The sequence below is a fragment of the Xyrauchen texanus genome, chromosome 10, assembly GCF_025860055.1.
Source record: "Xyrauchen texanus isolate HMW12.3.18 chromosome 10, RBS_HiC_50CHRs, whole genome shotgun sequence".
NCBI lineage: Eukaryota > Metazoa > Chordata > Actinopteri > Cypriniformes > Catostomidae > Xyrauchen > Xyrauchen texanus.
This window is the reverse complement of record NC_068285.1, coordinates 13,578,021-13,605,642: the sequence shown is the minus strand read 5'-3', so window position 1 is coordinate 13,605,642 and position 27,622 is coordinate 13,578,021. Positions and strand designations below refer to the sequence as shown.

General features: G+C 42.0%; 1 protein-coding gene across 1 annotated transcript; it reads left to right on the top strand.

Moving 5' to 3' along the window:
* The first annotated feature begins 202 nt into the window (after positions 1-202).
* Positions 203-27,622, top strand: cica (capicua transcriptional repressor a). The gene is made up of 20 exons (XM_052135682.1): positions 203-338; positions 2,655-6,410; positions 8,562-8,693; positions 8,881-9,034; positions 9,215-9,314; positions 9,955-10,137; positions 11,097-11,229; positions 11,342-11,641; positions 12,707-12,804; positions 13,783-14,641; positions 14,850-14,989; positions 15,099-15,259; positions 15,759-15,946; positions 17,010-17,390; positions 17,592-17,764; positions 18,062-18,192; positions 18,372-18,523; positions 22,671-22,802; positions 22,951-23,076; positions 24,958-27,622. Exons 2-20 carry the CDS (start codon positions 2,825-2,827, stop codon positions 25,233-25,235), a joined length of 7,407 nt encoding a protein of 2,468 aa, XP_051991642.1. The 5' UTR covers positions 203-338; positions 2,655-2,824; the 3' UTR covers positions 25,236-27,622.

Here is a 27,622-nt window from a genome sequence, read left to right as displayed (position 1 = left end):
GACAGTTTCAGGATCAGCCAGCTGTTTCTTGTTTTCCCATAACGCGATTCGTCCAAAGGAAGTGTCAATCCAATGGATTTTGACAGTTGGCTCCACCCCCATCAACGTTATGCGAGTTCTGATTGGTTACTGTACCATTTTGTAGGCGCTGATTGGCCGAGGCCAGTAGTTGTCAAGGCTTTGGGCTTCATTCACCATTTTGCGACTGTAGTGTAGCCTGGAACCTAAACGGCTGGAGTTTTTCGGTCTTTGCAAAAACCTGTCGCGAGGATTGTGTGATTTTATCCATTTCATTTTCGCATCGACATCATTTCGACGGCACTGTAAATATTCACGCGGTGAGTAAAAACCTTAGCTACAAATCTCTCATCTGCAGCACTGCAGTGATCTGCCTATATTTTCCTGATGTGTTTTGATTTTATGCCGCGGATCATCGGAAATTGTGCGTCTACAATGTTTCGCTGGTAGTTGTTTTCCCCTTGTGGGTTGTGTAAAATGGGTGAGTAAGCATTTTACAATACACGCACCTTGAAAGGGAGGGGTACGGGTGTTTACTAGACAGCCTAAAAACTTTCTTTCCTGTAAATATTAGCGCGACAGAAAAGCTACTAATTCGGAAAACTGATTACTACTATTCGCTCGCCTTTCAGGGACTGTCACTCCTCAGATTTATAGTTATTTACAGAAAGATAATGCCTTTTCCTTGTTATTTAAACTTGGATTTTTTCCTTAAATGTGGCACACTCCCCCTCCCACATTCGGACCTTCTTTTCTGCGACTCGCGGGCCTGCTCTCTTGCAGTTGACGGGGCTGTAGAAACATGGTACCCACTGAATAATAAAAGTATCTCTCGATCTGCTACAATGTTGCATCGCGGATTTAAACCCTGCGGTCATTGATTTGATGTTGTCACTTCGCAACGCATACGCGCAAAAGTTTAAAATAGCATTTTAATTCAGATGTTTTATCGTCACAGGTTAAAAGCACACATTTAAGAAAGATCAAATGTGTCCTCCCCATATATTAGTATTAGAGAGTGTCGCCCTCGATCCAGAAGCCTGATGGAGACGGGAAACTGCTCTGCGGCCTTGTGTTAGGAAGAGGCCTGCGCCACTCGACTGTGTCGTAGGTGGTTGCAAGCGTAGTAGGTCACTACCACCAATAAAAGCGGTTGACACAGCGGTGTACTACTCAGCAAAAACTTTAGCAAGTCGAAGACAGCAGCGCCATTGTTTATGGGAAACCGGGCCTTTACTTTGTTTCACTTGTTTCAGGGGAAGTTTTGGGAAGCTGCTTTTGACACTTGTTTACTTGAGTCTTACGCCTGCATGGGGACATTTATTACTGAGCATTTGGCTTGTCATAAGACGTAGATGTTATAACTAATTAATAAGGCTCAGATTGTGGTTGCAATTGACAAATCAACAAGGGTAAATTGATTTTAATTAGAACTGTAATTACACTTTATATGCTACCATAGATATGGAGTGGAATTAGTTAAATGTACCTTTCTTGCCTCTCTGACCAGAAATTAAGAGTTTCTGCTCAAAAGGTGTTAGTGAAGTTTTTTTTAATGATATAATTGTATATCTGGAGGCAATATACTTGATATACTTATCATAGATTTGCGTGTTGCCTGCAAACTTGTCTTACAGTGCAAATGGCAGTGTGGTGACTGTGGTTTGTACTCACAAGATTACATTTTCGCTGTAGGGACTCATAACGACATGTTTCTTAATAGTGTTAAGAAACGTTATGCATGTCCTTTAACCATCATAAACATTTAACACAGCTGAACTCAGAAATCCATTATAAACTAATAAATCTTATGGCTGATATTATAGTCTTTGAACATTTTTGAAAAAGTAATATTTTATAGTCAGAAATCTATATATATTTTGAGATATTCAAAGCTTAAATTAATTGCAATTTGACTTCACTGGGCAATTTGTAATCTGCAGCAAATATATAAACTGGGTTGTAGCACCATCCGTGTGTCTGAATATATTTAGGCAAACATTTATGTTGATGGCTGCTTATCTTGGGTTGGTTTTAGATACAGTACACTCTGAAAGAAGTTTGGATGGTGAAGGAAAGGGTGTATTTGTAGGAAAGAATATGTAGTATTACTACTTGTGTAGTATTGCTACTTATGTAGTAAGTATTACTACTTATGTAGAATAAGTATTAATGTGTAAGGATGGCATAGTACATTGAGGTGTAGTAGTGCTGAGAAAGGAAGTGAGGACTGTAGGGGTGGATTGCCTCTAACAAATGCAAAAAGGTCACTTAATAGAGCGAGTGAGTGAGAGAGCCATAGAGTCACAGAAATACCACTGAACAAGGAATTCCCCCACCTCCTCCGTTCCAGCCAAAAAAAACAAAGTGTGTGTGTGTGACTTGTTTGGGCAAGCACTTTTCTGTGTTCAGTTTTTGATCAAGTGTTTTGTATTAAGTTGTGTTCTATACATGTTGTAAGGCTATGTTATGTTATATCATACTTTTAACAGCGTTTTGATGTAATTAGGCACTAGACCTAAAACAACATTTTCTGCACTAGACTTGTTTTTTAATTGTGTATACAGTGTTCTCAATATGAGTATTCTATTACAGTATAAGGACTAATCTATCTTATGTGCTGTGTTTCATTACAGGATCTAATTTAAGAAGGAAAGGACAGAGCAAACAGGAAGAGGCTGGGTCAAGTACAGAAGAACATATCAAGAAAGGGCGGGATGCAAGAGGGAAACAGGGTGGAATATATTGATAGGCCAGGACACGCAGGGAATCAGGAGGATTAAAGACTTTCTTAAAACTAGAAAAGATGAAGCCCATTAAAATACAAGGAAGGCGGTCACCCCCCTCCACTCGTGCCAAGGGAGTTAAGAGGAGGGCAGCAGAGAGTAGCCCACAGGAAGAGAAGAGAGACACAGAGGAAAAACCTCAAATATCGCCAACCTCTCCCAAGAGACATATGTCCTTGAATTCTGACTCATCACAGGATGGGCCAGTGAAAAGTAGTGGGTCTTCAGAAAAGGAGAGGATCCAAAGTGATGGGATCCTCAATATAGCAGGGGATTGTGGCAAGGCAGAAGAACATCCTGGGAGCTCCAAATCTGGAACACATAGCAACAGCAGCAGTCGACCGACCAGTGCCAGCAATAGCCCCAACTCTTCATCTAGTCGTAAGACGGCCACTTTTAAGGCCCGTGTGCCTAAGAAGAAGTATACCTCTGAGCACTGTGCTGGAAACCATGGCAACGCCAGCACTCCCAGCACACGCCCACAGAAAAGCAGCAACTCTCACAATGGTGCTGGTGCTAGCCAGGGCCCAGCTGTCTCTGCCTCACACACAGATGTACATGGCCAAAGCCTGCTGGCTGAGGACAACATTGCTGAGTACTCACACAACAGAGTGACTGGGCATATGGATAGAACTGCAGGTGAGAGGGATGGGGCAAACACATCTAGCCCACAGCGTTGCTCCTCAACAGATACAGCTAGTGAGGACTCTGCTGACATAGAAGTGGCAGTCTCAGGACCCGATTCCCACTCCAACTCCCAAAAGCCACACGCACATAGCACTTCAACAACATCACAGGAGAGCCTGTCAGTCGGATCAGCTGAAGCCCTTGCCAAAGGTCTTAAGAATCAAAGAATTCTGGCCAGACAGGGTCACAGTTTAGGGGATGGGTGGACTTCCGATCAGGGCCGGGATATATCAGGAGTGTTTCGTGCTGGTGTTGTACGGAGAGTCAGCGAGGAGCAAGGGAGTGTAGAGGTGCAGCTAAATGGAGAAAAGACCCTATGCAAGTACCCTTTTCGCGTGGCTACTGATTCTGTTGATCTAATTCTGGATGCGCCCCCACCTGGGGTGGCGCCATTGGCTATAGGCATACGGGTCTGCATTCCCTTTGGAGGTGGTGACGAAGGCAGTGAGGGAGCACGACTCTGGTATAGAGAAGGCATAGTCACTCAAGTGGATCAGCATCCTGCTGTATCTTGCCCATACCGTGTACAGCTACGGGAGGATCTATCCAATGACAGAAAGGAGTGGAGAGGTGGAGAGGAAGATAGAATGGGAATCAACGCTAAGGCTGTTTGGGTCTCACGACAGAATCTCCGTCTACTGGTTCCTCCTTGGGACCTAGAGCTGCCCTGGCCTGCTGAGCCAGGGATTGATGGCAGGAGGGGGAGAGAAAGAGAGTGGGAGGAAAGAGAGGAAATGGAAGTGGAGCAGGAGCTGGTTAGGTTGACCAGACCAGCATTTGGAGTTGAGCGATTGTTGCATCCTGTAACTGCAACTTTAACATCACCCCTTTCTTCGTCCTCTGCTGTTAGCACTGCCATCACATCTATATTTACTATAGCTCCAAATAGAGACTGGGAACATAACAGAGTGAAGGAACAGGAGAGAGACAGAGACTTGCAAAGGCACTTAGAGAGAGAAAGGGAAAGAAATAGAGAAAGAGAGACACACAAACATCATCCTCTTCATCCATCCACTCCAGAGGAGGACATGGAGGTCAGCCGTCTCAGCCAGATAAGGGATGGTGGGCTCAGTGTAGACATGGGAGGCAAAGCTCTAGGGGTTTCCTCTCAGCATCGACCCATTCTTTCTAAACCAAACTACCTCAGCCCTCCCCTTTCAGTGGTGAGAGGCCTCAGCACCCAACTTGCACCCCATATGCCCCTTGTCCCTCATCCAAATCACCACCCTGTGCTGCTGGGCCTAGATTCAGCCACAGGGGCAGCAGTCATCTCCTCCACACCCCAGCTGCCTCCCCTGCCCCCCACCTCCTCTCGAGGTTCCTTAGACAAGACTCCCAGCTCAAATTCAAATGGAGCATCAGGGGGTGGCTCTGGGTCATCTTCCTCTTCATCACGTTCCCGTACACCACTCACAGCAGCTCAGCAGAAGTACAAGAAGGGTGATGTGGTGTGTACCCCTACAGGCATCCGCAAGAAGTTCAACGGCAAGCAGTGGCGCAGACTGTGCTCACGCGAAGGCTGCTCGAAGGAGTCACAGAGACGTGGCTATTGTTCGCGGCATCTCTCCATGCGGACCAAGGAGATGGAAGCTGGAGGTGGGGTGGGCCGAGATAGGAGTGGTGCGAGTAGCACAGGCACTCTCACACCCGACCTTCGTTTAGGTGGACGCACCAGCAGCGAGTATGACTGGGATGACAACTCACATGACAGCAGTGAAGCTAGCAGCCGTGGAGGGGATTCTCGGCCATGTCTGGTCATGACCTCTCTCATGCCACAAGAACTGTCACGTGACCTGTCCCGCTTTGATTTTGATGACCGTGAGGCTGCAACTATGCTAATGTCACTTGGCAGCTCACGCTCATGTACACCCTCCTTCTCACCTGTTTCCAATCAGTCTCCATTCTCCCCTGCACCATCCCCATCACCCTCTCCACTATTTGGCTTCCGCCCAGCTAATTTCAGCCCCATCACTGCACCTTCACCTCTGAACCCCCGCCGCCCTCGCCACCTTAGTGGAACTAAGATCCCAGGCACCCCCAGTACAGAACGTGAGCGTCACCTCTCCGGCATCATGCCCACATTTCAAACTAATTTGACGTTCACTGTGCCCATGAGCCCAAGTAAACGTAAGCTGGAATGCCCACCACTCCCGCTTCCCAGTGTGTCAGACTACGCAAAGTCTGATCCTCAGCTGAATGACCCTGGCCTTGGACTCAACGCGGCAGGATTCAGGGTTCTATCCCCCCAAAGCCAGGCTACCACCCACTCCTCTTCTATCTCATTCCCACGACAAAGAAGCACAACAAGTCGGCCCTCATCCTCTACTGCCTCCACCCCGCCCCCCATGCTGGTTTCCCCCACACCACCTTCACCCCTGCCACAGGATCCTAGCTCACGCCGTATTGTTCCTCTACGCGATTCACCTGTTATCGTTCGAAACCCTGATGTGCCATTAACTAAGTTCAGTGATAGTCCCCTGAGCCGTAGAGGTAGCTCACGCTCTAGGGAGCACAGCCAGCCTCCACACCTCGCTGTGGGCCTCCAGGCCCCTGTGCCCATCAATGGCGCTGCAACCAATGGAGCTGTTCTCCTACGGAATCCTGCTCCCACCTTAGTCTTGGTGACCTCCTCCCAATCATTGACACCTGTGGCTCATGGACATCCTGTCCATTCAAGCTCTGCTACTTTAAATGTGTCCACCTCTAATGCATCTACTGGTCCAGCTCTTGCAATATATGGCTTAGGAGGAAAGGAGCAAGAGAGGAAGCCGGGTGGCTATGCAGATGCTGGTGGTAGTGCTCTGCCACAGCCTGTAGCATGCCATCCTTCCCCAACAGCCCTGCTGCCCCTCATCCTTCCAGCAGAGTCCCCTCATCCTGCTCCTCGCAAAGACATCATCATGGGACGACCTGGCACTGGTAAGAGCACCGGAAGATGAATAATACCAAACAGAACGCTATAATTTTTTTCACAATGGCCATCAAATAGTTTACAGTATTGAAAGTATTAAAAAATGTGAGTGAGCTGAAAGGCATAATTCACCCAAAAAGTTAATATTGTGTTATTATTTACTCAATGTTAGTTCAAACCCGTATTTCATTGCATCTTTTTCTATACAATGAAGGTGAATGGTAACTGAGGCCTACAGTCTGTCTTGCGTCCCCTTTTCTGTTCCGCAGAAGAAAAAAGTCTCCTGAACTATGAAAGAGCAACCTTTGAGCAATACAAATTTTTAAAGAACTAAAAAAATAAGGGAGCTCAGTGTGCCTTTGGTATGCTGGTCAGCAACAGGTGTGTTTGGGTGTGTGTAGTGAAGAACATTCTGTGATTTCAGGGTCAGTATTTCTTTAGACAGTTGTAGCATGTTTGAAATGAAATACAGGAACTTGCACAGACATGCACAGCAAGAGGGGGATTGGACAGCCCTGATTCTCATGAGTACTTAAACCGAGACACACAATTCTCTGGAATAACATGCCCAGAGCATGTTCATTTCTTACCCACATTCTCTGTTTTTCCAAACAATGATACACATGTACATGCACACACTCACTCCACATTAGAGCTGCACAATTAATCGTTAAAAGATTGCAATCTTGTTTCAGATACCCACGCTATCTTATTCCTAAATGACAGCTATGTATGTTAACGTTCCAGTGGCATGCCTTTGTAAGGTGGTGAAGATGCATTTTTAAAGGGTGAAGTTCTTTTTAACATGATATGGCATCTAAAAAACAGCGCTCCTGCATGAGATGCTGAATAAACTAGGAAACACAATGGTCAAAGATGTTAGTTCAGTGCAGTGGCTCCTAAACTGCAGGGTGCTGCAACGACTGACTAAGGGTGCCACGAAATCTCTGCTCAGTTCAGTATTTTAATAGGTACAGATGCTGAGAAATACTGGCAGTATCAAACTCAGTTTAGTTCAGTAGTTGCACACTGTTTGATTTCAGCTGGCTACTTTCAAACGATCACATGTGTATGTCTGCCCCTGTGCTTGTGCCCTGTGATGAATGCAGCTGTGTGCGAACAGTCAAATGCTCTATTTAAAAAAAAAAAACGCCCCTCTTGATGTGATAGTAATGTAAATATTGAGCTGTTAATAAGTGGATGGGACAAAACTCGTATATTTGAAAATACTGGATCTGTGCTGTGTAAATGCAGCCTAATATACCTGCTGCTCTCTCTTATAGGCATTCAGAGATTCTGACTGCATCAAAGTAGTATTAATGTATATCCAATAATCAAACAGTAAAGCTTGTCAATAGGTTAAGTAGTTTTATTTTGCATTAGATTACCTTTTAATGTTTTTATATTATTTGTATATAAATATATAATTTTTAAAATGTTTAATTGCTACTATTACTGAAAACTTAAAGCACTCTTTACTCTGTACTCTATTTAATTAATGGGTCTTGAATAATTACTTTAAAAGGTTGAAGCAACGTTTACAAAAGAAACACTGAAGGCTCCATTGTTTTAATTTAATAAGTGTTTTTTAAAGCATATTTGCTTTTTTTTTTTTTTATCATGCAACAATAAGTTAACATAGAACTGTTTATGAAGCTTTTCCACTCTTGTTTTGCTTCACTTCACTGGAGCAAGTTAAAAGTGCTAAATCCTTTTTTATGCACTTTAGCATAACACTTTTTGCAGTTTTTAACAGGTATGTTTTTTGCAATAATAATATGGTGCTGTTTGGTTTATAATGTATTATTTGTGTCCTCTTGTGGATTTAGGTTTATACTTTATTAACTTTATTCAAATGATATCTTACTTTGTTTAGCCTAATGCACAGGTTTTGTAAATCACTGAAATTTCTCTCTTCAAAATCGTAAAGAACCGTGATCGTTATTCTAATCCCAAAAAATGTAATTCTCAATTAATCCAGAATCTACTCTACATAACTACTGCATACAAATGAATGGCTTTTATCCTCAAATTAATGTGCACTGTGGCACAAAAAGGTGCTGTTTTTAACAGTTCCCTCTTTAGAAAATAGAGAGGCTGTAAGTTTTCTGAAACAGTCACGTTTTATATATAAAATGTTTGTCTGTTTCTGCATGTAGTCTGGACCAACGTGGAGCCCCGCTCTGTGCCAGTGTTTCCATGGCATTCATTGGTTCCTTTTCTGGAGACCAGCCAATCAAAGATATCCACACAGCCTGTTGAAGGCCAAACACTTGTAAATCAAGGCAAAGGTAAACTTTGATCGTAATATACTTATAGAGATATGTACCAATATTTTATATACTGTATAATATACAGTATATATATATACACACACACACACACACACACACACACACACACACACAGTATATACAGTATGTATACAGTATATGAAATATTGGTGCTCTCTGTTAAATAAAGTTAATCAATTTACAGAACCTTGCTGTGGAGTTGCCCTTGTGACTGAGGGACGTACAGACCAGCCAGCACCAGAGAGAGGTTCCCCCTCTTGCCCCCCTCCTTCTGCTGAAGACCCACCTGTGGAAAGAGATGGAGGCGACAGTGAGACAGAAAGTGATGCTGATGATCCGTAAATATCATTTGCATCTCACTCTTGTTTGCCATATCAACCGTGTCCATTTATTTTGCTGTTTTATTTGAATATTTAAGGGATTTTGCAACAAATGTGGCTAAAATAAACTTAGTTTCTTGTTTTTGCAATACATTCTAGGGTAATGTTTTTGAAGACTCAATGTTACTTTTTTTTCAGTTTTTTTCCAGGTGTTGCCCAATATACTTCTCCATCCACCGGCCCAGTGAAAAGACGCACACAATCTCTCAGTGCACTTCCCAAAGAAGGTGACAAGAAGGTAATCACTAGTCTTCTATATCTGTTAGCATTTTCATTCTATTGCATCATCATCTAACACTCTTAAGGTGTGTTCTAACTGACAGTGATCAAATCACAGGGGGTCAGCTGTTGCTGTATTGTTGTTTGCTAGTAGGTATACCTACTAGATTGCTTTATCCAACTCTATCAGGCTGTATCACTGTATTCACTGTCTGCACTTCCATTGGTAGTTGGTGCGCAGTCGCAAAAGTTGAACTTGGCTTTTTTGAAAATGTATAGCTTTCAAAGTTTGCTGCATATCGCTTCCAGTGTGAACACCCCTTTTAAACTTTATTCAAACAAGGCATGATGCAAGAAAGCGCAGTGGAGTCTCATTGATCCGATATCAAACATGAAATGAGTTCTGATTGACAAATGTATTTTTCTTTGCATAGTATTTCACTTTAATTAAGGTTACTTGATGCTGGAAACTTGTTGCATCATGCCCTGGTTACGACACTTACAGTCAAGGAGGTCAAGCATGCTCATTAATAGAAAATCAAATAAAATAGTTTGGTTATAATCCTTTATTATATTCTTTTAAAACTGCTCTAAAAATCTACACTTAACTGATCATTGGTTTTTTTTCACATCCCCTTTTCTCTCACACCTATATATAGAGGGAAAAGGACCACATAAGACGGCCAATGAATGCATTTATGATTTTTAGTAAGCGGCATCGTGCACTGGTGCATCAGCGGCACCCTAACCAGGACAACCGCACAGTCAGTAAAATACTGGGCGAGTGGTGGTACGCCCTGGGACCCAAAGAAAAGCAGAAGTATCATGACCTTGCCTTCCAGGTACATTCAGTACTAACTGGTACTCCTTTTGAAATATTGCATTATTAGTGGAAGATCATGTAATGCCAGTCAATCACTATTAATGTTGCTCGGACTTTGGGTTAGGGATTTGAACAAAACCCTAACCAAAAGAATTCAACTTGGGGTGTAATGCATCTTGCACCATCTGTGTCCAGTCGTTTGCCTTGTTGAGGAGAGGTGTGCCATTACTTTTGTGAGCAATCAGACTTGATCAGACAAAAAAATCCCACACACTTACATTGAAGGAAGGACCAGAGCCATATTTAGGAATTTTATTATCATAGAGAATTTGAGATGGATATTTATTTATTTTTTCTTCACTTTTTCTCCCCAATTTGGAATGCCCAATTCCCAATGCACTCTTTAAGTCCTCGTGGTGGCGTAGTGACTCCTCAGTCCGTGTGGCGGAGGACGAATCTCAGTTGCCTCCGCATCTGAGACGTCCACCCACGCATTTTATCACATGGCTTGTTGAGCGCATTACCATGGAGACATGGCACGTGTGGAAGCCCACGCCATCCACCGCGGCATCCATGCTCACTCACCACATTATAGTGGCCACGAGGAGGTAACCCCATGTGACTTTACCCTCCCTAGCAACTGGGCCAATTTGGTTGCTTAGGAGACCTGGCTGGAGTAACTCCGCACACCCTGGGATTTTCGAACTCGTGACCATAGGGGTGGTAGTCGGCGTCTTTACTCACTGAGCTACCTAGGCCCCGAGCTGGATGTTTTGACTCTGGACAGTAATTAACCTCCTAGCCCCTAGAAACAACCCGGAATACCCTAGCACCCACTCAGAACTCAGAACTTATTAGAAGCCACACAGCAAAACCCTGGTGACCATGATTTTGCATGGACCACTCACATTATCTTCAGAAAGTGTACAATATTAATTCACAATTTATATTCAGCTACTGCTTTTTTTACTCTTTTAGGTGAAGGAGGCTCACTTCCGGGCTCACCCTGATTGGAAATGGTGTAACAAAGACAGGAGGAAGTCTCTGTCTGAGGGCCGGGGAACTCCAGGAGCCAAAGAAGCTCACGAGCGCAGCGTTTCTGAGAGCACAGGTCTGTGTGGGTGTTTGTTTATATGTGTGGGTGTTTGTTGAGCTTCTGAGACTATGGGTGCATACTAGTGTGAAAGAGAGCTGATGTCAAATTAACCCTTTTCTCTCCCCAGAGGCCCATTCCGCATCTCAGGGGGTAGACCACAAAGGAGCAGGGCCCAGTTGGACATCACCTCGATCTGACAGTCATGGAGGACTAATTGGAGGACAGCATCCACGGCCTCGTGCCTTTTCTCAGAGTGCTGTGCATACTCTGGAGAGGAGGGAGAAAGAGAGAGAGATAGAAACCGCAGGTCTGTTTCCACCCCACCCCCCTGCTCACCCTCTATCCCAGCGGAGGGCAAGTGAGGACGTGACCAGTGATGAAGAGCGCATGGTGATCTGCGAGGAAGATGGGGATGATGATGTCATAGGTGAGTGAAATTACATGTTATATTTTTAATTTATATGAGTATACAGGTCAGAACACCCTAGCATTGTGGCTGCAAGTTTTGCACGGGCAAGCACCACATACATTTTCCCCCAGAAAAGCTATATAAACAGATCTTCATAGATGAGGCAGTTATTTGAGGAATGTAAAGTCTGTCTGAAAATGATTATCTCTCAGAGAGTTTTGAATTCCATCCTTATTGTCTCATTATTACTCAGTCTCAATGGAGTCTGTTTCTCCTCAGAGCCTGTCAAACTAGGATTATGAATAAAACATGCATGGTAAATCGGTTTTCACCAGCCAAAAAATCATTAACTACTATGATAGGGACCGGAGTGGTCACAAGGAGAATCACACCAGAGAGAAGAATGACGTTCCAAAAAGATAATCCATCAGAGGTGCAAAATTTGCAAATAAGTGAGAACATAAAACCAAGGTTACATAAAAATACAATTAAAAACAGTCTAAAAGCTAGACCTGTTTTACAGTACCAACTATCCTCCCTCAACTATAATTGCTGTAGTAAATTGTGCTCAAGCAGCACCAGCAACTTCGTCCATGTGCTCGAACACTCGTCGTCCATCTTGTCTTCCCTCTAGTGGCAGCTGGGTGAAAATTAAACAATAACATTTTTAGGTAACTTAAAATGAACTCTCACCTCCCTATTCTTAAATACAAAATCTTTGAAAACTACTTAAGAATGAGTTAAAATAAGAGTTAAAAACACCAATAGATACAATAAATATGGAAAATATGGAAAAACCAGGTCATACCAGTTCAAGGTTGTCAACATTGTTTTTGGAGTAGATGATTTTTGCTGGCCAAGGTGGTCTACCAGATCTAACCATCTTAAACAAGATGGTCTACTATGTTGAAATCAGGTCCCTCAGCTGGTAGTCCATCTGCTTATACCAATTAGGAATCATGCATGGATTTTCCAGCTGGATAGATTTTGAAAGGGTGAATCTTCTCACTGCTCAGTTCTCTCACTTCCATGAGTGTGATATTTACAACCCTGGTTTAATTCGATGCTGTGATTTCTCTGCAGAGGACTCATTTGCAGAAGGCTTCATAGACCTGAAGTGTAAAGAGAGAGTGACAGACAGTGATGATGAAAACGACAATGCAGATGAGGCTGACAGCAAGGTAAACCTTAGTAAAATGCATCCAAGACCCTTCTCTGTTAATAATTTGTTGCCAAACTATTAATTCCTTGTTAATATGCTTCATAAGATTAGGGTCTGCCAAATGTTTACGTGCTATATTAGATAGTGGAAGATTAAAGTTTAAGGCTTGGGCAGGTTTTTTTTAAGGTTGTAAATTCAGACCCAAGCAATGATAGCCTGAATGTAGAGTTACTGAGATCAAAGTCCTTCTCTGTCATCCTTGTGTTCTTGAGAAAGGCACTTAGATATGCAGCAATAAGTCACTTCAGATGAAAAGTTATTGCTGAGTAGCATGTAGCAACTACTCCCTCATGATGTCACCTAAGGGTATCCTTCCAAATTCATGTATTCTTAAGGTACTAGAGGTTTGGTGTCTGTGGCCCGGTTTTACACATGGTATAAACAACTGTTTTGAATGATCAGATTACATGTGAATTGTGCTAAATATAGATTTAAATGGGGTCCAAAGCGTTTTGTGATCTGATCACTCAAACCACATGCGGGGGTAGTCAGAAACGTATGTGACCAAATTGCATTTGTAGTGTAAATGGTAATGCATCCCACACACCTTTTGAAGGACCTCCTACCTACCCAACATGAAATGATTGCACCAAAACAAGGCTTTGAAACATTGCCAGCTACTGTAGATATGACTTTAAATGAAAATAACCATTCAATTTAAACATTCCATAAAGCCAATACATGCACAATCAAAGGCTACAACAACCATCCGATCCAAATTTTTCAAAAGCCAATACATGCACAAGAGCTTGCATTCATTTAGATGGGTGACCAACCAAAATTTAGAGCATCATCTGGCCACTGAATAAAATTAGTTGCTAACAAGGTTTACTCCTGGTTAACAGCATTATACAAATATTGGGGTTTGATGATGTGGGCTAATTGCAAATAGTAACAAAAACATTTCTTCTCCACCTTTCTATTTCCTCGTCTTCAGCGCACCTTCCAACCAGTTGTCCATTCCTCTTTGGCATTCTCTCCTGGTGCCATAAAAGAAGAAGATGAGCATGAAGAGAAGAAGAAAAAGAGAGGGATAGAGGGAGTAAAGCAGGAGAATGGGGGACCCAAAGAAGGGAAAGAAGGAGGTGGAGGAGGACAGGTTCCTTCTCCTGCAAATTCAGCCTCCATTACAAGTATAAATGCCATTTTGTCGCATGAGGCAGCGACTTATTATGCACAAGGTGCTGTCAGGATGGCCCCTACCATAGTGACCAATGTTGTTCGGCCCATCACCAGCACTCCTATCCCCATCGCCAGCAAGCCAGCAGATGGGGGTGTGGCCATTGGGGCCCTTTCTCTAGATGGGAAGCCCAAGCTACTTATTGGTGCTGGCAGAACTGCAGGAGTTGGGGCCATTCCAGGGGGTGGGTACTTTTCCTCCTCTTCTCCCAAACCTAATGGGCAAGGAAGCTTAGTCACTGGCCTAGTCCTGGGCGGAACCTTCCCAAACCAACCCACTGTTCAGCTTATCACTCCACCCTATCCTACTCCATGCAGTGGAATGTCTAGCAACAGTGCTGTACCCATTCCCATACTTCATCCTCAGTTCATCCCTGCTGCTTCTATTACACCTCATAGTGGTGGGAAGCCTGTGACACAGGTGCAATACATCCTCCCAACGCTACCTGCAGCAGCCAATCCCAATAGCCCCTCCTCCCAGCAGACACAGCAGCCATCCAGTGTCCTTGGCCCGCCCACCCATGTGACCTTGGCCAATGGGGTGCAATCAGGGGCAGGGCAAGGAATAAGATATGCTACAATTCCAGCAGTGGGAGGAGTCAGCCCAGGAGGTGGAGGTGAGATTTGGGGCTGAACAATCCTCTAAATTAAAAGGATTGTTTTGTCCATACTCAAGTGAAATTGAGCTTTTGCATGATTTTATTTATGATTTTAAATCTAACCCTAACTATTTTGTATGTGCACCATGCTAAGGAAATTAGACAGGCAGTTATTAATTATCTTCTCACTCTCTACTATATCAGTCTTTTTCATCTCTTTGCACAGTTCAAACACAGTCCCCAGTCTTGCAGAGCAAGATGCTGGTTCCCATGGCAACTGTTGGAACAGGACCTACACCTCCACAGCCAATTTCCCTGGTGGGCCCTCCCCTTCCTGTTCAAAATGGGGCTCAACCAGGAAGTAAGGTAGATTAGCTTTTCACTAACTCACTACATGAACATGAGGAATTCACTGTGTTTAAAATAGATGAAGCGGATTACTGTAGTAGATACATAAATGCATGTTTGTTTTTAGATAATTCAAATTGCACCAATGCCTGTGGTCCAAACCAATGTACATCCTGGAGGATCAGTGCATACTGGAAGCTCCTTCCCAGTTTCTATGGCAGCCACAAATGTCATGGCCCCTGGTCCCAACCCACCACAGACAGTGCTATTGACTCCACCACCTACAAGGTGCACAGCTTCTCACTGTCTCTTTAAAACTGGTGTCAGACATCTTAGTATTGAAACTCAAGCTTACTTTCTGGTGATTGTGATTTACCAAGTAAGACATGTTCCTGGATCAACATCTTCTGTTGGTCCTGGAACAATATTCCAATCCTTATTCCTAACCCTAACCTTTAAGGTGACTGGTTCTGCCAAGTAGCACATGTTCCATGATCAACATCCTTCTTGGTCCTGAAACAACACTCCTATCATCCAGTCAGATTTTAGGGTAAGGTTTAGGGTTAGAATTTGGGTCAGTTTTAGGGCAAGGGATAGAGGATTGTACATCATTCTTATTAATGTGTCATTCCCCTCTCAAGTTAGGGGTAGGTTATAGTTAATGTTGGGGTTGGGATAGGGTTAGGGATAGGAAGTTTATGGTTATGACTTCTGTTCTAGGACCAAAAAATATGTAAAATCACAGTGACCCATACTTATCTTCATGATTTTTATTTTTTTCTCTCAGGATCACGTATGTCCAGTCAACTCCTGGAGTTCCTGCTCCTTTGCCATTGGCCACAACACCTGCAGTCTCTTCCACTCAGCAGGCCCTGTCACCAGCAGCTCCATCATTTCTGCAGTCTCCAGTGACAACTCTTGGATTTTCTGCAATTGCTCCAGCTGGTCAATCCTTGATGCAACCTACTGTTGCAAGTAAGTGTAATGTCTGATAATCCTTTAAATCAGGGTTTTCCAAACTGAGGTTCGAGGAGCCCCAGGTTTGCGCAAGGCGGCACTATTAGGGGTCGGCGGAAAATTTTAGAGGAAAAATACAAAGTATATTTAACTAATTAAAAAAATGAATTTACATAGAGTTTTGTCAATTTATTTATTTATTTTTTCATTTTTTCATGATTTCATCTCTCCTTCCTTGCAACATACTGTATTCAGTATGTTCAAGAATAGTGTGTAAGCTGCTACTGTATATGTGTTGTGTCTTTCAAGGGAAATTTTCAGTGCCACCATCATCTTTAGCGTGCTCACTGGTTATATGGCACTGTTTTGGAAAGATATTTATTTTTTAAAAGTTCCATATAAATAGATTTAAATTAATGTTTAATTAATATTATAATATTGAGTAGAAAAAATATTTGGAGGAATTAGATATGCTGTTACCTTGTTACAAAGTAAATATTTTCCAGATAACAGTTTAATAATTTACTCTATCAGAATCAGAATCTAAATTAGCTTTATTGCCAAGTATGCTTATACACACAAGAAATGTGTCTTGGTGACAGAAGCTTCCAATGCAAAGATAATACAACATTGAGACGCAGATAATAAAAATGTAATCTAATATGGTAAATAAAAAATAAATAAATTCAAAATAGGACAGAATAACGCATGTACAAATATGATGTATACAGATATGCAGTTATGTGCAAGGGAATATAATATTTTATAAAAATATATACACTTGTGAATGAGATATTACATTATAATTTAATACAAATAAAAGCCAATTATTATATTTTGGAAATGACTTACTATTTTAATACACTGAAAATAAATGTGTCTGTATACATGAAAATTTACAGTTGAGTCTATATTAAAGCAAGCGGGCCCCTTTCAAGCTAAGCATCTAATTTAGGGGTCCATGGCATTAAAAGGTTTGAAACCCCCTGGTTTAAACCACCAACACTATGATCTCTGTTCATATTGCATGCTGAAGACTGTGTATCTATCAGAGTTACCAATATACAACATTCTCCGATAGGTCAGCCACCCCTCTTGCCTCCATGCCAGCACCCAAGTGGTTTGTCGCATCCTGCACCAGCATCAACAGCCACCCGTCAACTTGTGACTGCTATTTACCCCAGTGTGAGTTTAGCTGGAGGAGCTGTGTCGGTGACATCTGTACCACAAAACACAGCAAGTACCGCATCAATCCCAGTGTCATCCACATCACCTCAAACAAAGACCTCCTCAACCATGACTGCGCAGCTGCAGTCTCAGGTGAACATGCAGTCAGACAGCGAAAGAGGACCAGAATCGAGAAAAGTGATGGGGACACAGAAAGAACAGCCAATGTCAAATGATGGACATCAGACACCACCTAGTGGTGTGGAGGTGTCGGTGCAGTCTACAAGTACATCAGGTAAATATAACTTTAATAGTTGCAGCAGTAAATTGTGTATAAATTGAAGAAAAAAAAAAGGATTTGTACTTGATGCTACAATAGAGAAATGTTTGTCCATTTCAAAGTCTTTAACAACTCACATAAACATTTGTATGATATAAAAGCAAGTTCTTGCTGTCCCTCAAAAGGTCCATAGCGACATTAAAAATGTTCCCACAGGTCAGCATTGTGAAGGGAAGGATGATGGAAAGAAAGGGAGCGAAATGGAGAGAGAATATGAGAGAGATGTTGGAGGGGGCACATCTCAAACAGAAAGAGCTGTGAGAGTGATAGAAGGGGAGATACAGGGTCAAGATGCTGAGACCAACATCAAGGACAAACATAGCCGAGAGGTGAGACATGCTTACTAAAATTTATAACAATTTTTACAGTAGTAACATTATTTTGATCAAAATGTTGGTATCATATAAAATAGGCTAACCTTTTAGGTGATATCAATTATATTTTTTATTTTATTATATAAATATCACAATATATCGTAGTTTTGAATCACAATACACCAAAAAAAAAGAAATGCAATAATATCATATCGTGATTTGTGTCCTAAATAGCGCTATAATACCATATCGCCAGTTACCTTGTGATTCCCACCCCTACCACCCTTATCACTCTCTCTGTAATTAATTCAGTTTCAGGCAGGACGGAGGGATGCCTCTGTTTTGGACCCCCCTCCACCTTCTTTGCAGACTGACACCCCTTCATCTAAAAAGACCAAGTTCCGCCCACCGCCGCTTAAAAGCACCACAGATGCTGGCGACAAGTGAGTGGCACTGCCCTGTATGAATCGGAAGCCAATATCACATATCCTATTACATTTATGCCAAAATGGTGGTCATTATTTTAGTCTTTGCAAGTCATGTTTTAATGCATACCCCTCCAGCTGTTGTGTCTGCTTTCATCATTATTTCCTTTTTCTAAACTGTAATTGCTGTTTCTCAGGGTGCTATCTGGATACTCTTTTGAAGAGCGTCTTGCAGAGCTGCCAGAGTTCAAGCCAGAGGATGTGCTTCCCTCTCCAAATTTACAGAGTCTTGCAACTTCTCCTAGATCCATTCTAGGCAGCTACCGCAAGAAGAGGAGGAACTCCATAGGTGAGAGCGTAAGAGTATGAGAGAGAGTAAGAATGAAAAAAAGTATATATATATATATATACACTCACTGTGCACTTTATTAGGAACACCTGTACACCTACATATTCATGCCATTTATCTAATCAGCCAATAATGTGGCAGCAGTGCATAAAATCATGCAGATGCGGGTCAGGAGCTTTTGTTAATATTTACATCAACCTTTAGGATGGGCAAAAAATTTGATCTCAGTGATGTCGACTGTGGCGTGATTGTTGGTGCCAGACGTGCTGGTTAGGTTATTTCTGTAACTGATGATCTCCTGAGATTTTCACATACAACAGTCTCTAGAATTTACTGAGAACGGTGCCAATAACAAAAAACATCCAGTGAGTGGCAGTTCTGTGGACGGAAACGCCTTGTTGATGAGAGAGGTCAATGGAGAATGGCCAGACTGTTTCGAGCTGACAGAAATGCTACGGTATCTCAGATAATACCTCTGTGCAATTGTAGTGAGCAGAATAGCATCTCAGAATGCACAATACGTCAAACGTCAACAGCAGAAGACCACATCTAGACCACACAGTGGTCCTAATAGTGCTCGGCGAGTGTATTTTGACTTTGGTGTGTAGCTTATGCATATTCATGTAATGAAAATAAATTATATTTCAAATCATTCAGCTTTGTTTAATGGAGGTGTACTGATACTTTTCTACACAATCAGACAACTCTTGGAACAAAGACAAAAAACAGAAAAAGAGAGAGTCTAACCGTTTACTTGTTAAAGGACCAATCAGCTTACACCATGCGAGCCAACTGGCTTAACATGTCACATGTGAGTGAGCCGATTGGCTTATAGATATCAAGTTCATTCACCTATCAGCTTGAGCCACATAGAGTTGCATGGCTGAACTCAGTGCCTCTTAGCTTGACATCATGGTAAAATCCAAACTATCGACATAACCTGAAAGGCTGCCCAGTCAGGTAAACGTCACTGCTCCAAAACTGCCATAAAAAAGCCAGACTACTGTTTGCAAGTGCACATGGGGACAAAGATCTTACTTTTTGGAGAAATGTCCTCCAGGTCTAATGACCATCATTATGTTTGGAGGAAAACAGGTGAGGCTTGCAAGCCGAAGAACACCATCCCAACCGTGAATGATGTTGTGGGGTGCTTTGCTGCAGGAGGAACTGGTGCACTTCACAAAATAGATGGCATCATGAGGATGGAAAATGATGTGGATACATTGAAGCAACATCTCAAGACATCAGCCAGGAAGTTAAATCTCAGTCGCATATGGGTCTTCCAAATGGACAGTGACCCCAAGCATACCCCCAAAGTTGTGGCAAAATGGCTTAAGGACAACAAAGTGTTGGAGTGGCCATCACAAAGCCTTGACCTCTGTCCGATAGAAAATTTGTGGGCAGAACTGAAAAAGTGTGTGCAAGCAAGGAGGCCTACAAACCTGACTCAGTTACACCAGTCCTGTCTGGAGGAATGGGCCAAAATATCAGCAACTTATTGTGAGAAGCTTGTAGAAGGCTACCCAAAACATTCTCAAAATAGATTAGTGATCCTAACTGACCTAAGACAGGGAATGTTTTCTATGATTAAATGTCAGGAATTGTAAAAAACTGAGTTTGGCTAAGCTGTAAAATGTAAATGTAAACTTCTGACTTCAACTGTACATAAAAAAAATATGTGTTAAGGACTATAGGTCATAGCAGTTGCATAGGATTATTTCTGGTTAGTCTGATATGTGGGTATGATTTGGTGAACTAAACTGACTGCTGTGAAGGATTAGATTGCGTTTTGAATTTGACTCCCTGCAAAACTGCAGAAGGATCTGGACTGATCTGAGCACTGTTTCCCAATAACGATTGATCTTAGCCGTTAAGGGCATTTTCTATGAGCAATTTTATGAATGTTCATTATTTTTTAAGTGCGTTTCCAAAAACTGCACTTAACATGAACACACGAGAACTTTAAGTGCTACTTAAGAGAGTTTGCTCTCTGTGTGAATGGTGCTGAAATGTGACTGTATAGTGCTGCTCATCTGCGTAACTTCATTATACTTGTGTATATTTATAAACATTTGTAATTTAACTAGCTGGAAATATTTATACACATTTAACCTAATTAATTACACATATTACATATAACATATATTATTGCATATTGGTTTGCAATAATTTTGCACAGAACAATCTCACCCTGGTGCCGACTCAATAACGTAAATGTATACCGCGCGCTGTCAGCACACTTAAGCATTACAAATCTTTGCATCTTTCAAATCACCCTTTTAAAAGCACCACAGTTAAAAATATTAAAATACTAGTTGGTTGTTGGATGACTGAGTAGAACATCCTGTCCCATTTGTAGGAAGTGTATCTTTATATGGCTTCTGTCAGCATGTTTTCCATCCGTCGTCTTCAGTCAGTTATTCAAATGCTCCCACACAGACGATTTGATGTGGCTTTTCGGTGGACACGAGTCTGGTAATTTTTTTGGAGTTTGTGTGCAAGCCCCAGTTTCATTTGAATTGAAAGTTCCCGTTCAGCCCACGACACCTAGCACCATGTGGCCACCCTCCGTAACCATAGTAACAGCTGCTCTAACCACCCAGGCACAAGCAAAAGAGAGTGGCCTTCACCGAAAACATATTTATATATTATATGCATATTCTTTTTGCCAACATTTCACGTTTTTTAACTGCAGATTCTATATTCTTGCGGTTAAACATTTTTAATTGCGGTTAATAGTGAAACTATTAAAAAAAGGTTCTTTTGAAAAAGATGCTTAATATCACAACCACTCACATGAAATGAAGACTCCAGTCATATCAGTAACCTTATAAATGCTGTTTTATTCTACATGGAGAGGGTCCCCTCATGGGGGCTGCCATGTTATTATAATCACATGACCAATCAAATACTACTCACTTAATATCAGTAACCGTCCTGTTATTGGAAACTTTCACTCATGGATTAAATTGATCATGGCTGACTGTGAATAGTGAATTTCTACAATGGCGTCAGTAATGAAAACTATTGCATTTGAATAATGTTGTATCCTTGCCCCTAAGTGACAGTGGCTACGTTTATATGTAAACCAATACTCTGATTATTGCAATAATCAGAGTATAAGGAATAATTAGATTAAGATGTTTACATGATATGGGCAAACCTCTTCAATCCCGGTTTAAATGCTCCTTGCCAATACTCTGATTATTCACTGAGAAATGTTGTTTTATTGTTTTTTTTTTTATAAAAACAGCTTGGCATAAGGAAAATAGTCAGTCAGTTTGAGTCTTTTTTAATGATTTATTAAAAGAACTGGTTCATAAGAATCATTTTCGACTACACTGGATTTTGATTCAATGTCTCTTTTGATTCGCTAAAAAGTATCGATTCAAATGATTCATTTGTTTGTCGGATTATACTGGTTGGTCTGTCTGTTTTGATTCACTAAAAATAATCGGTTAATAAGAGTCAATTGTTTGTGAATTCGGAAAACACTCGATGGATGTTGTTGCGTTCCACCCGCGAGGACAGTCTCATTTGAAATACGTACTTGCCATTTTTGGTGGGTATACGGTCTTTTTATCTTACCAACATTCAATTCAGACTGCAAACGGGTATTCACAGCTCTGGAAAATATGTTTTCTTTTGCTGTGGGGCTGTAGATTCTGCAGTTGGGGAGCACCACTGCTGGAAAACAAGAAACTGTTTCGCATGAAGGCGAGACGTAAGTACAGCTTCTGTTTCGTGATGTTTTTGAACCTGTGCTTGAGCGTAACATCATCCGTCTGCAGCACTGGCGCAGGTGCACTTTGGTCAGAGTGGAAGAATAAAGCAATTAAAATAGGAGTACTCCGTATATCTTATTGCGACCATTATTACTCTGATTATTAGCATAATCGCAGTATCATAATCGCAATCGTTTACATGAACGACAGTTCGATGCAATATTGCCTAAATCTCATAGTAATTGCATTATGAGGGCGCATGTAAACGTAGCCAGTGTACGTCCAAGAGAATATACAAAATAGTGCACCTTTAAACTGCTCAGAACACTTTAGCAACACCCAAACATTGTGGCAATGAGTTTTGTACAGGCAAGCACCACTCGCATTTTCTTCACAAAATGTTTGCTCCTTTCCTTTCCTAGATCTAGACTCTGCTGATGATCCCAGTTCCCCAAGGAGAAAGAATCATCGCCTGTCCAGCTGCAGCTCTGAACCCAACACGCCCAAGAGTGCTGCCAAGTGTGAAGGAGACATCTTCACCTTTGACAGGACTGGTGTGTATACCACACACATACACCTACATGCTGTCTCAAATGATTCAAAACGACACACTTGCTTTTAACAGTTCATTAACCCATGCATAAAAACACTGTGCTCTGTATTCTTGTTCTTTTCTCTTTCGTCTTCCCTTGTGAATATCAGTTGGAGAGACAGAGCATAATTTGGAGGACATGGACCGCGTACCACCCTCATCTCTGCGTCGGATGCTGGACCAGCGGCGAACGCTAGTCATGCAGCTCTTCCAGGAGCACGGCTTCTTCCCCTCAGGTAACAAGCAGTTAGCGTTCTCCCAGTATTGCATGGAAAAGTTACATCTGCACAGTAGCTTACTGTGGCCAAGAACCACCCACTTAGACTGGAAGGGACTTAATTTCTGACATGTAAAAAGACTATCTACAGTTTTTAATGTGATCTATAGAGGCATTTAAACCTGAAATCAATGATACCACAACAAAAGATCAGCAATCAACAAAGTGGTAACTCATTTAAATTATGGCACTGCAGTATGCGTTTTTTTCTCTCTTTTTGAGGGTCTAGCAGAGCTGCCCATTTTCACAGTGGTCCAATTCAGATAATGTGTCAGAGGCAGCAAAATCAATGTTTGGCATATTACATTTTTTAAATACCTAGTGTTATGGACATTTAATGTTAGGTTACATATTACAACAACAACAAAAGCAGCGGAAGGCCAAAGAAAGAAATGTATAAAATGTATTGTACAAGGGAATGGGATATTGATTAATTATATACTGTAAAGTATAAAGTATCATTATCATTATTAACAGTGTGTTGTGTGAGTTTTGGCTGAGGAAGCTATGGAGGTTTAGTTGTAGTTCAGGACAGCAGTGGCAGGAAATCAGTCTCGGGAGTGATTGTAACTGACAAAGTTGTTTACTTGCTATTATGCTTGGATAAGTTTTCTGGTAGCATTGTTGAAGCTTGTTGTCATGCTTTAATGAATCTAACACTACTCGTGTTCACGAATCATTGTGTGTTTGAAAGGCATTTTCTAGTGAAGTTGCTGTAACATGTTTACTAATATGTATGACTTCAGAGTGTTTTATAACATTGCTGCAGTTTCAAGATACCCTGAAGATCCAGGTATACTTAGTTTTTATGCATTCAGGATCGGATTGCACTCGGCCCGACCGCGTTGCTTAAAAGCCAAAGTATACTTTGGGTGTCCATGTTGCAGGTCGCTCCGCACACAGTAAGTGTGATGCAAATTGCGTCATCAGCACAACCGCGTGGCCTAGATTTTCCTGACCCCCACACGTGGTCCTCGGCTGTGCTTGTTGCTGACGCTTGTGTCTGCTATTGACTGTACAAAAGAGTATCATAAAGAAGTTGTAGTGGGCATTCGTCAAACACATTCATATTCGCTCGTGGTCAGAAGAGTATACTCACAAAGGTGGTCTACCAGGTGTGAGCCAATCTGGAACGCTCAAAAATGAAGTATACTGTACCAGAGCCTTATGCATACTCTTCTGACCATGAGCAAACACGTTTAACGCATACACACTACAGATGCTTTGTGATACTCTTTTAGTATGGCCAATGGCTGGCGCATGCGCTGACAATGCTCACAGATGAGGACCGCGTCCACGTGTTGATAAAATCTGGGTCACACGCAGTCAGGCCGCGTGGACTGTGATGATGACGAAATTTGTGTCAGGCATACTGTGTGTGGAACGATCAGCAACGCGGACAACCTGAAGGCCAAAGTATACTTCGGGTCTCTGCATTGCGGATCGCTCCGTGCACACTAAGTGTGACAGTATGTGTCATCAAAACAGCTGTACACTTGACCGCTCACGACCCATGAGAATTCTACACTTTGTGTAGCTACACTTTCTATGTAGCCATGTGCATCATCAGTGCTTGTGCCAGCCATTGGTTGAAACAAAGTATACCTGGGCCTTAATTATACTCAAGCCTTGAGTATGCTCTTTTGACCAAGCACGAATACAAACGTGTTTGACACATACCCACTACAGCTGCTTTGTGATACTCTTTTAGTACAGCTAATGGCCAGCGCATGTGGCAACGATGCGCAGAGACAAGGACTGTGTCCCGAGTCGAGAAAATCTAGGACGTGCAGACTGCTGATGAAACTAAATTACTTGTCATTGTCTTTCTCTGTTTTAGCACAAGCCACAGCTGCCTTCCAAGCTCGCTACTCTGATACTTTTCCGAGCAAGGTTTGCCTGCAGCTGAAGATCCGCGAGGTAAGACAGAAGATCATGCAGACAGCCGGCAGTTCAGAAATTGCAGGGTCTGGAGGTTTGGCTAGTGGCTCTGACTCCGCTTCCACTCCTGGACCATCCAATCCAGCACCCAGGGAGAATTCCGAGTCGGACGAGAGAGGGAGGGGCACAGAAGAGCCACCAAAGAAAGATGTGGGCGATCCGCAAGAATTGAGATGAAGAACGATAGAGAGGACGGACTGAGCGGAAGGATGAAAGATGAATGGATGGATGAATTATAGAAATGTGTAAAACCATTTCCGCTGAAGATATACAGCACTTCATTTCTGGTCAAACTGATTTTGTTGCCATTGGCTTTTGTTGTGGTATGCAGTTACAAGAACACACACACACACACACTCACTCACAAACACGTTCACTCGCATTATGCAATTACATTAAAGCATCACTTTCACAAATTAACGACTTGCACAAGAAACTATATGTTGCATCTGAGGTCGCACTCATTTGCATATGCCACTCGTTTTAGGCAGTCATTGGTCCACCTCTGCGATAGGGCGTGGCTACACATTCTTTCTGAATTGAAGAGCCCTACAAATGCTGCACCACAGGCAGCACCAAACCAGCCTGTCTGCACATGCTCAGTAAGCCCCTGCTTGGCAAAAATGTAGCCAATCAGGGCTAGCACAGATTTTTATTGAAAGGACTGAATGTTTTAATGAATAGAGTTGAAACTGGACTGTGTAAGGTACCGGTAACTTTCAATCCAAAATGGGTTGGGGTGGGAGGGGGAACAAATGCGCTTGCACTTTCATTTGTGAGAGACTGAGAAGGAAAGCAATAGTCGAGGAGGAGCAGTGTCTTCGTGCAAATGTTACATGCATTGGCTGTTACTGTTCATCAGCATGGGCTGGAAATTCAAAACAGGTTTTTCCCAGAAGCAACAAACTCAAGACTTGTATTCACATAGACCAATGGAGCAGAAAACAGAGGCTACGGCGACCGACAACAACGCAGCACATTCAAACTGAAAGAGGAAAACATTGTAATAAAACAACAATCTCCGAAGAAACATACAAAAGAAGATGTAAACGAATAGAGACACTACCCCTCTTTTGAATCAACTTGTAGTTATGCTTTGTCGTTTTGTTGTTGTGTTGTAATGGTGGAACTGACTGATATATATTTTTTGTATTAGCTTGCGCCTCTCTTCTTACTCTAGTAATACGTTCAGCATGGACTAATCCAGCTATCTGTGTGTTGGAGAAAAAAAAAGACTCTGTTATAGCCTCTTAGCTGAAGCTCTTCTTCTCTGGGTGCTGATTTAGGCTTTTCCCCTTACACTGTATATAACCTTGATGGCTGGGGAGGGGGGAGTGGGGAGTGGGTGGGCATGAGGCACTCTCTGTGTTCTTTTTCTTGTTTCTTACTTTCCTTTTTATATTTCAATCAGGTGTTTGCACAATATGTGGTCCTAGACCATGGTTTAAATCAGGAAAGTATTTGTTTTTAGATATTTAAAAACTAACCAATGACTTTGTTCCATTTTGTTCGATTCTCCCTTCTATATCCCTAAACAAAACCCCCTTATTTTTTCATCTCCTTAAGACTTTTAACTGAAGTGTTGATGGAAAGCGCCACAATCTAAGCGCTGGTCTGGAGTCAGAGTAAGCTTTGTATTCTTGTTTGACTTCGATTCAGGCTTACACAAGGGAAAGCTGACCCGAGACCAGCACTGGGGCGGCATTTCTCAGGATCTCCTCTTTCTTACTCTGCCTCTTCTTTCATTGGTGCAATAGGACATGTGGGTGGGAATTGTATTTGAAGTAGATGAGTAACCCGTTAGTGCCATAGATTTTCACTGTACAAGCTGTAATAAAATGATATATATATTGAAAGAGAGAGGAAGATAAGAATTATAATAACATTCAGGAGTGAGTATTGATGGAGTAATCCAACCTGAACAAACTAAAATCAAAAAAAAAAAAAAAGGAAAAGAAAAGAAAATTTTTAACCTAGCACTTTCTTGCGTCTGGTGTTCCTGAAAGAAAAGGAGTGATAAGTATATAAATGCTACTCAGTCTTCACTTGAATGTGTGACAATATAAATGTATAAACATACGTATAAATTTCTATATGTCCATGATATACAGATGTCTGTGTGTGTGCGAGTGTACGTGCTTATACATTTACATGCACCTTAAATCTAACTGGTTCCCAAGAAAATGCTTTTTAAAATCCATATTTTCACCCCCGGAAAGCAGCGCCACTACATTAGAAGACTGTTAGCATATGCCTGTAAACTCTTGGCTACTGAGAAGACACGAGGATGTTAGGCATATGTAACCATTCAGCTCAATTCTTACCTTGATTTTTGCGCCACTTCCTCTTATCTCCCCCGGCAACATACAGATGCTTGCACACGCACACACATACACAACTGCACATGTATGCGTGTACACCTTTTGAATGTGTATCCAATAAATTGTCTGTATTTTGGAGGAGTTTAAGAATGAGAAAGGTGAGTGTAAACTCATCAGTAGGCGTGTTGACCATGTGCAATATTTCTAAACAAGAGATTATTGAAAAAAATTAAAGACCTAACA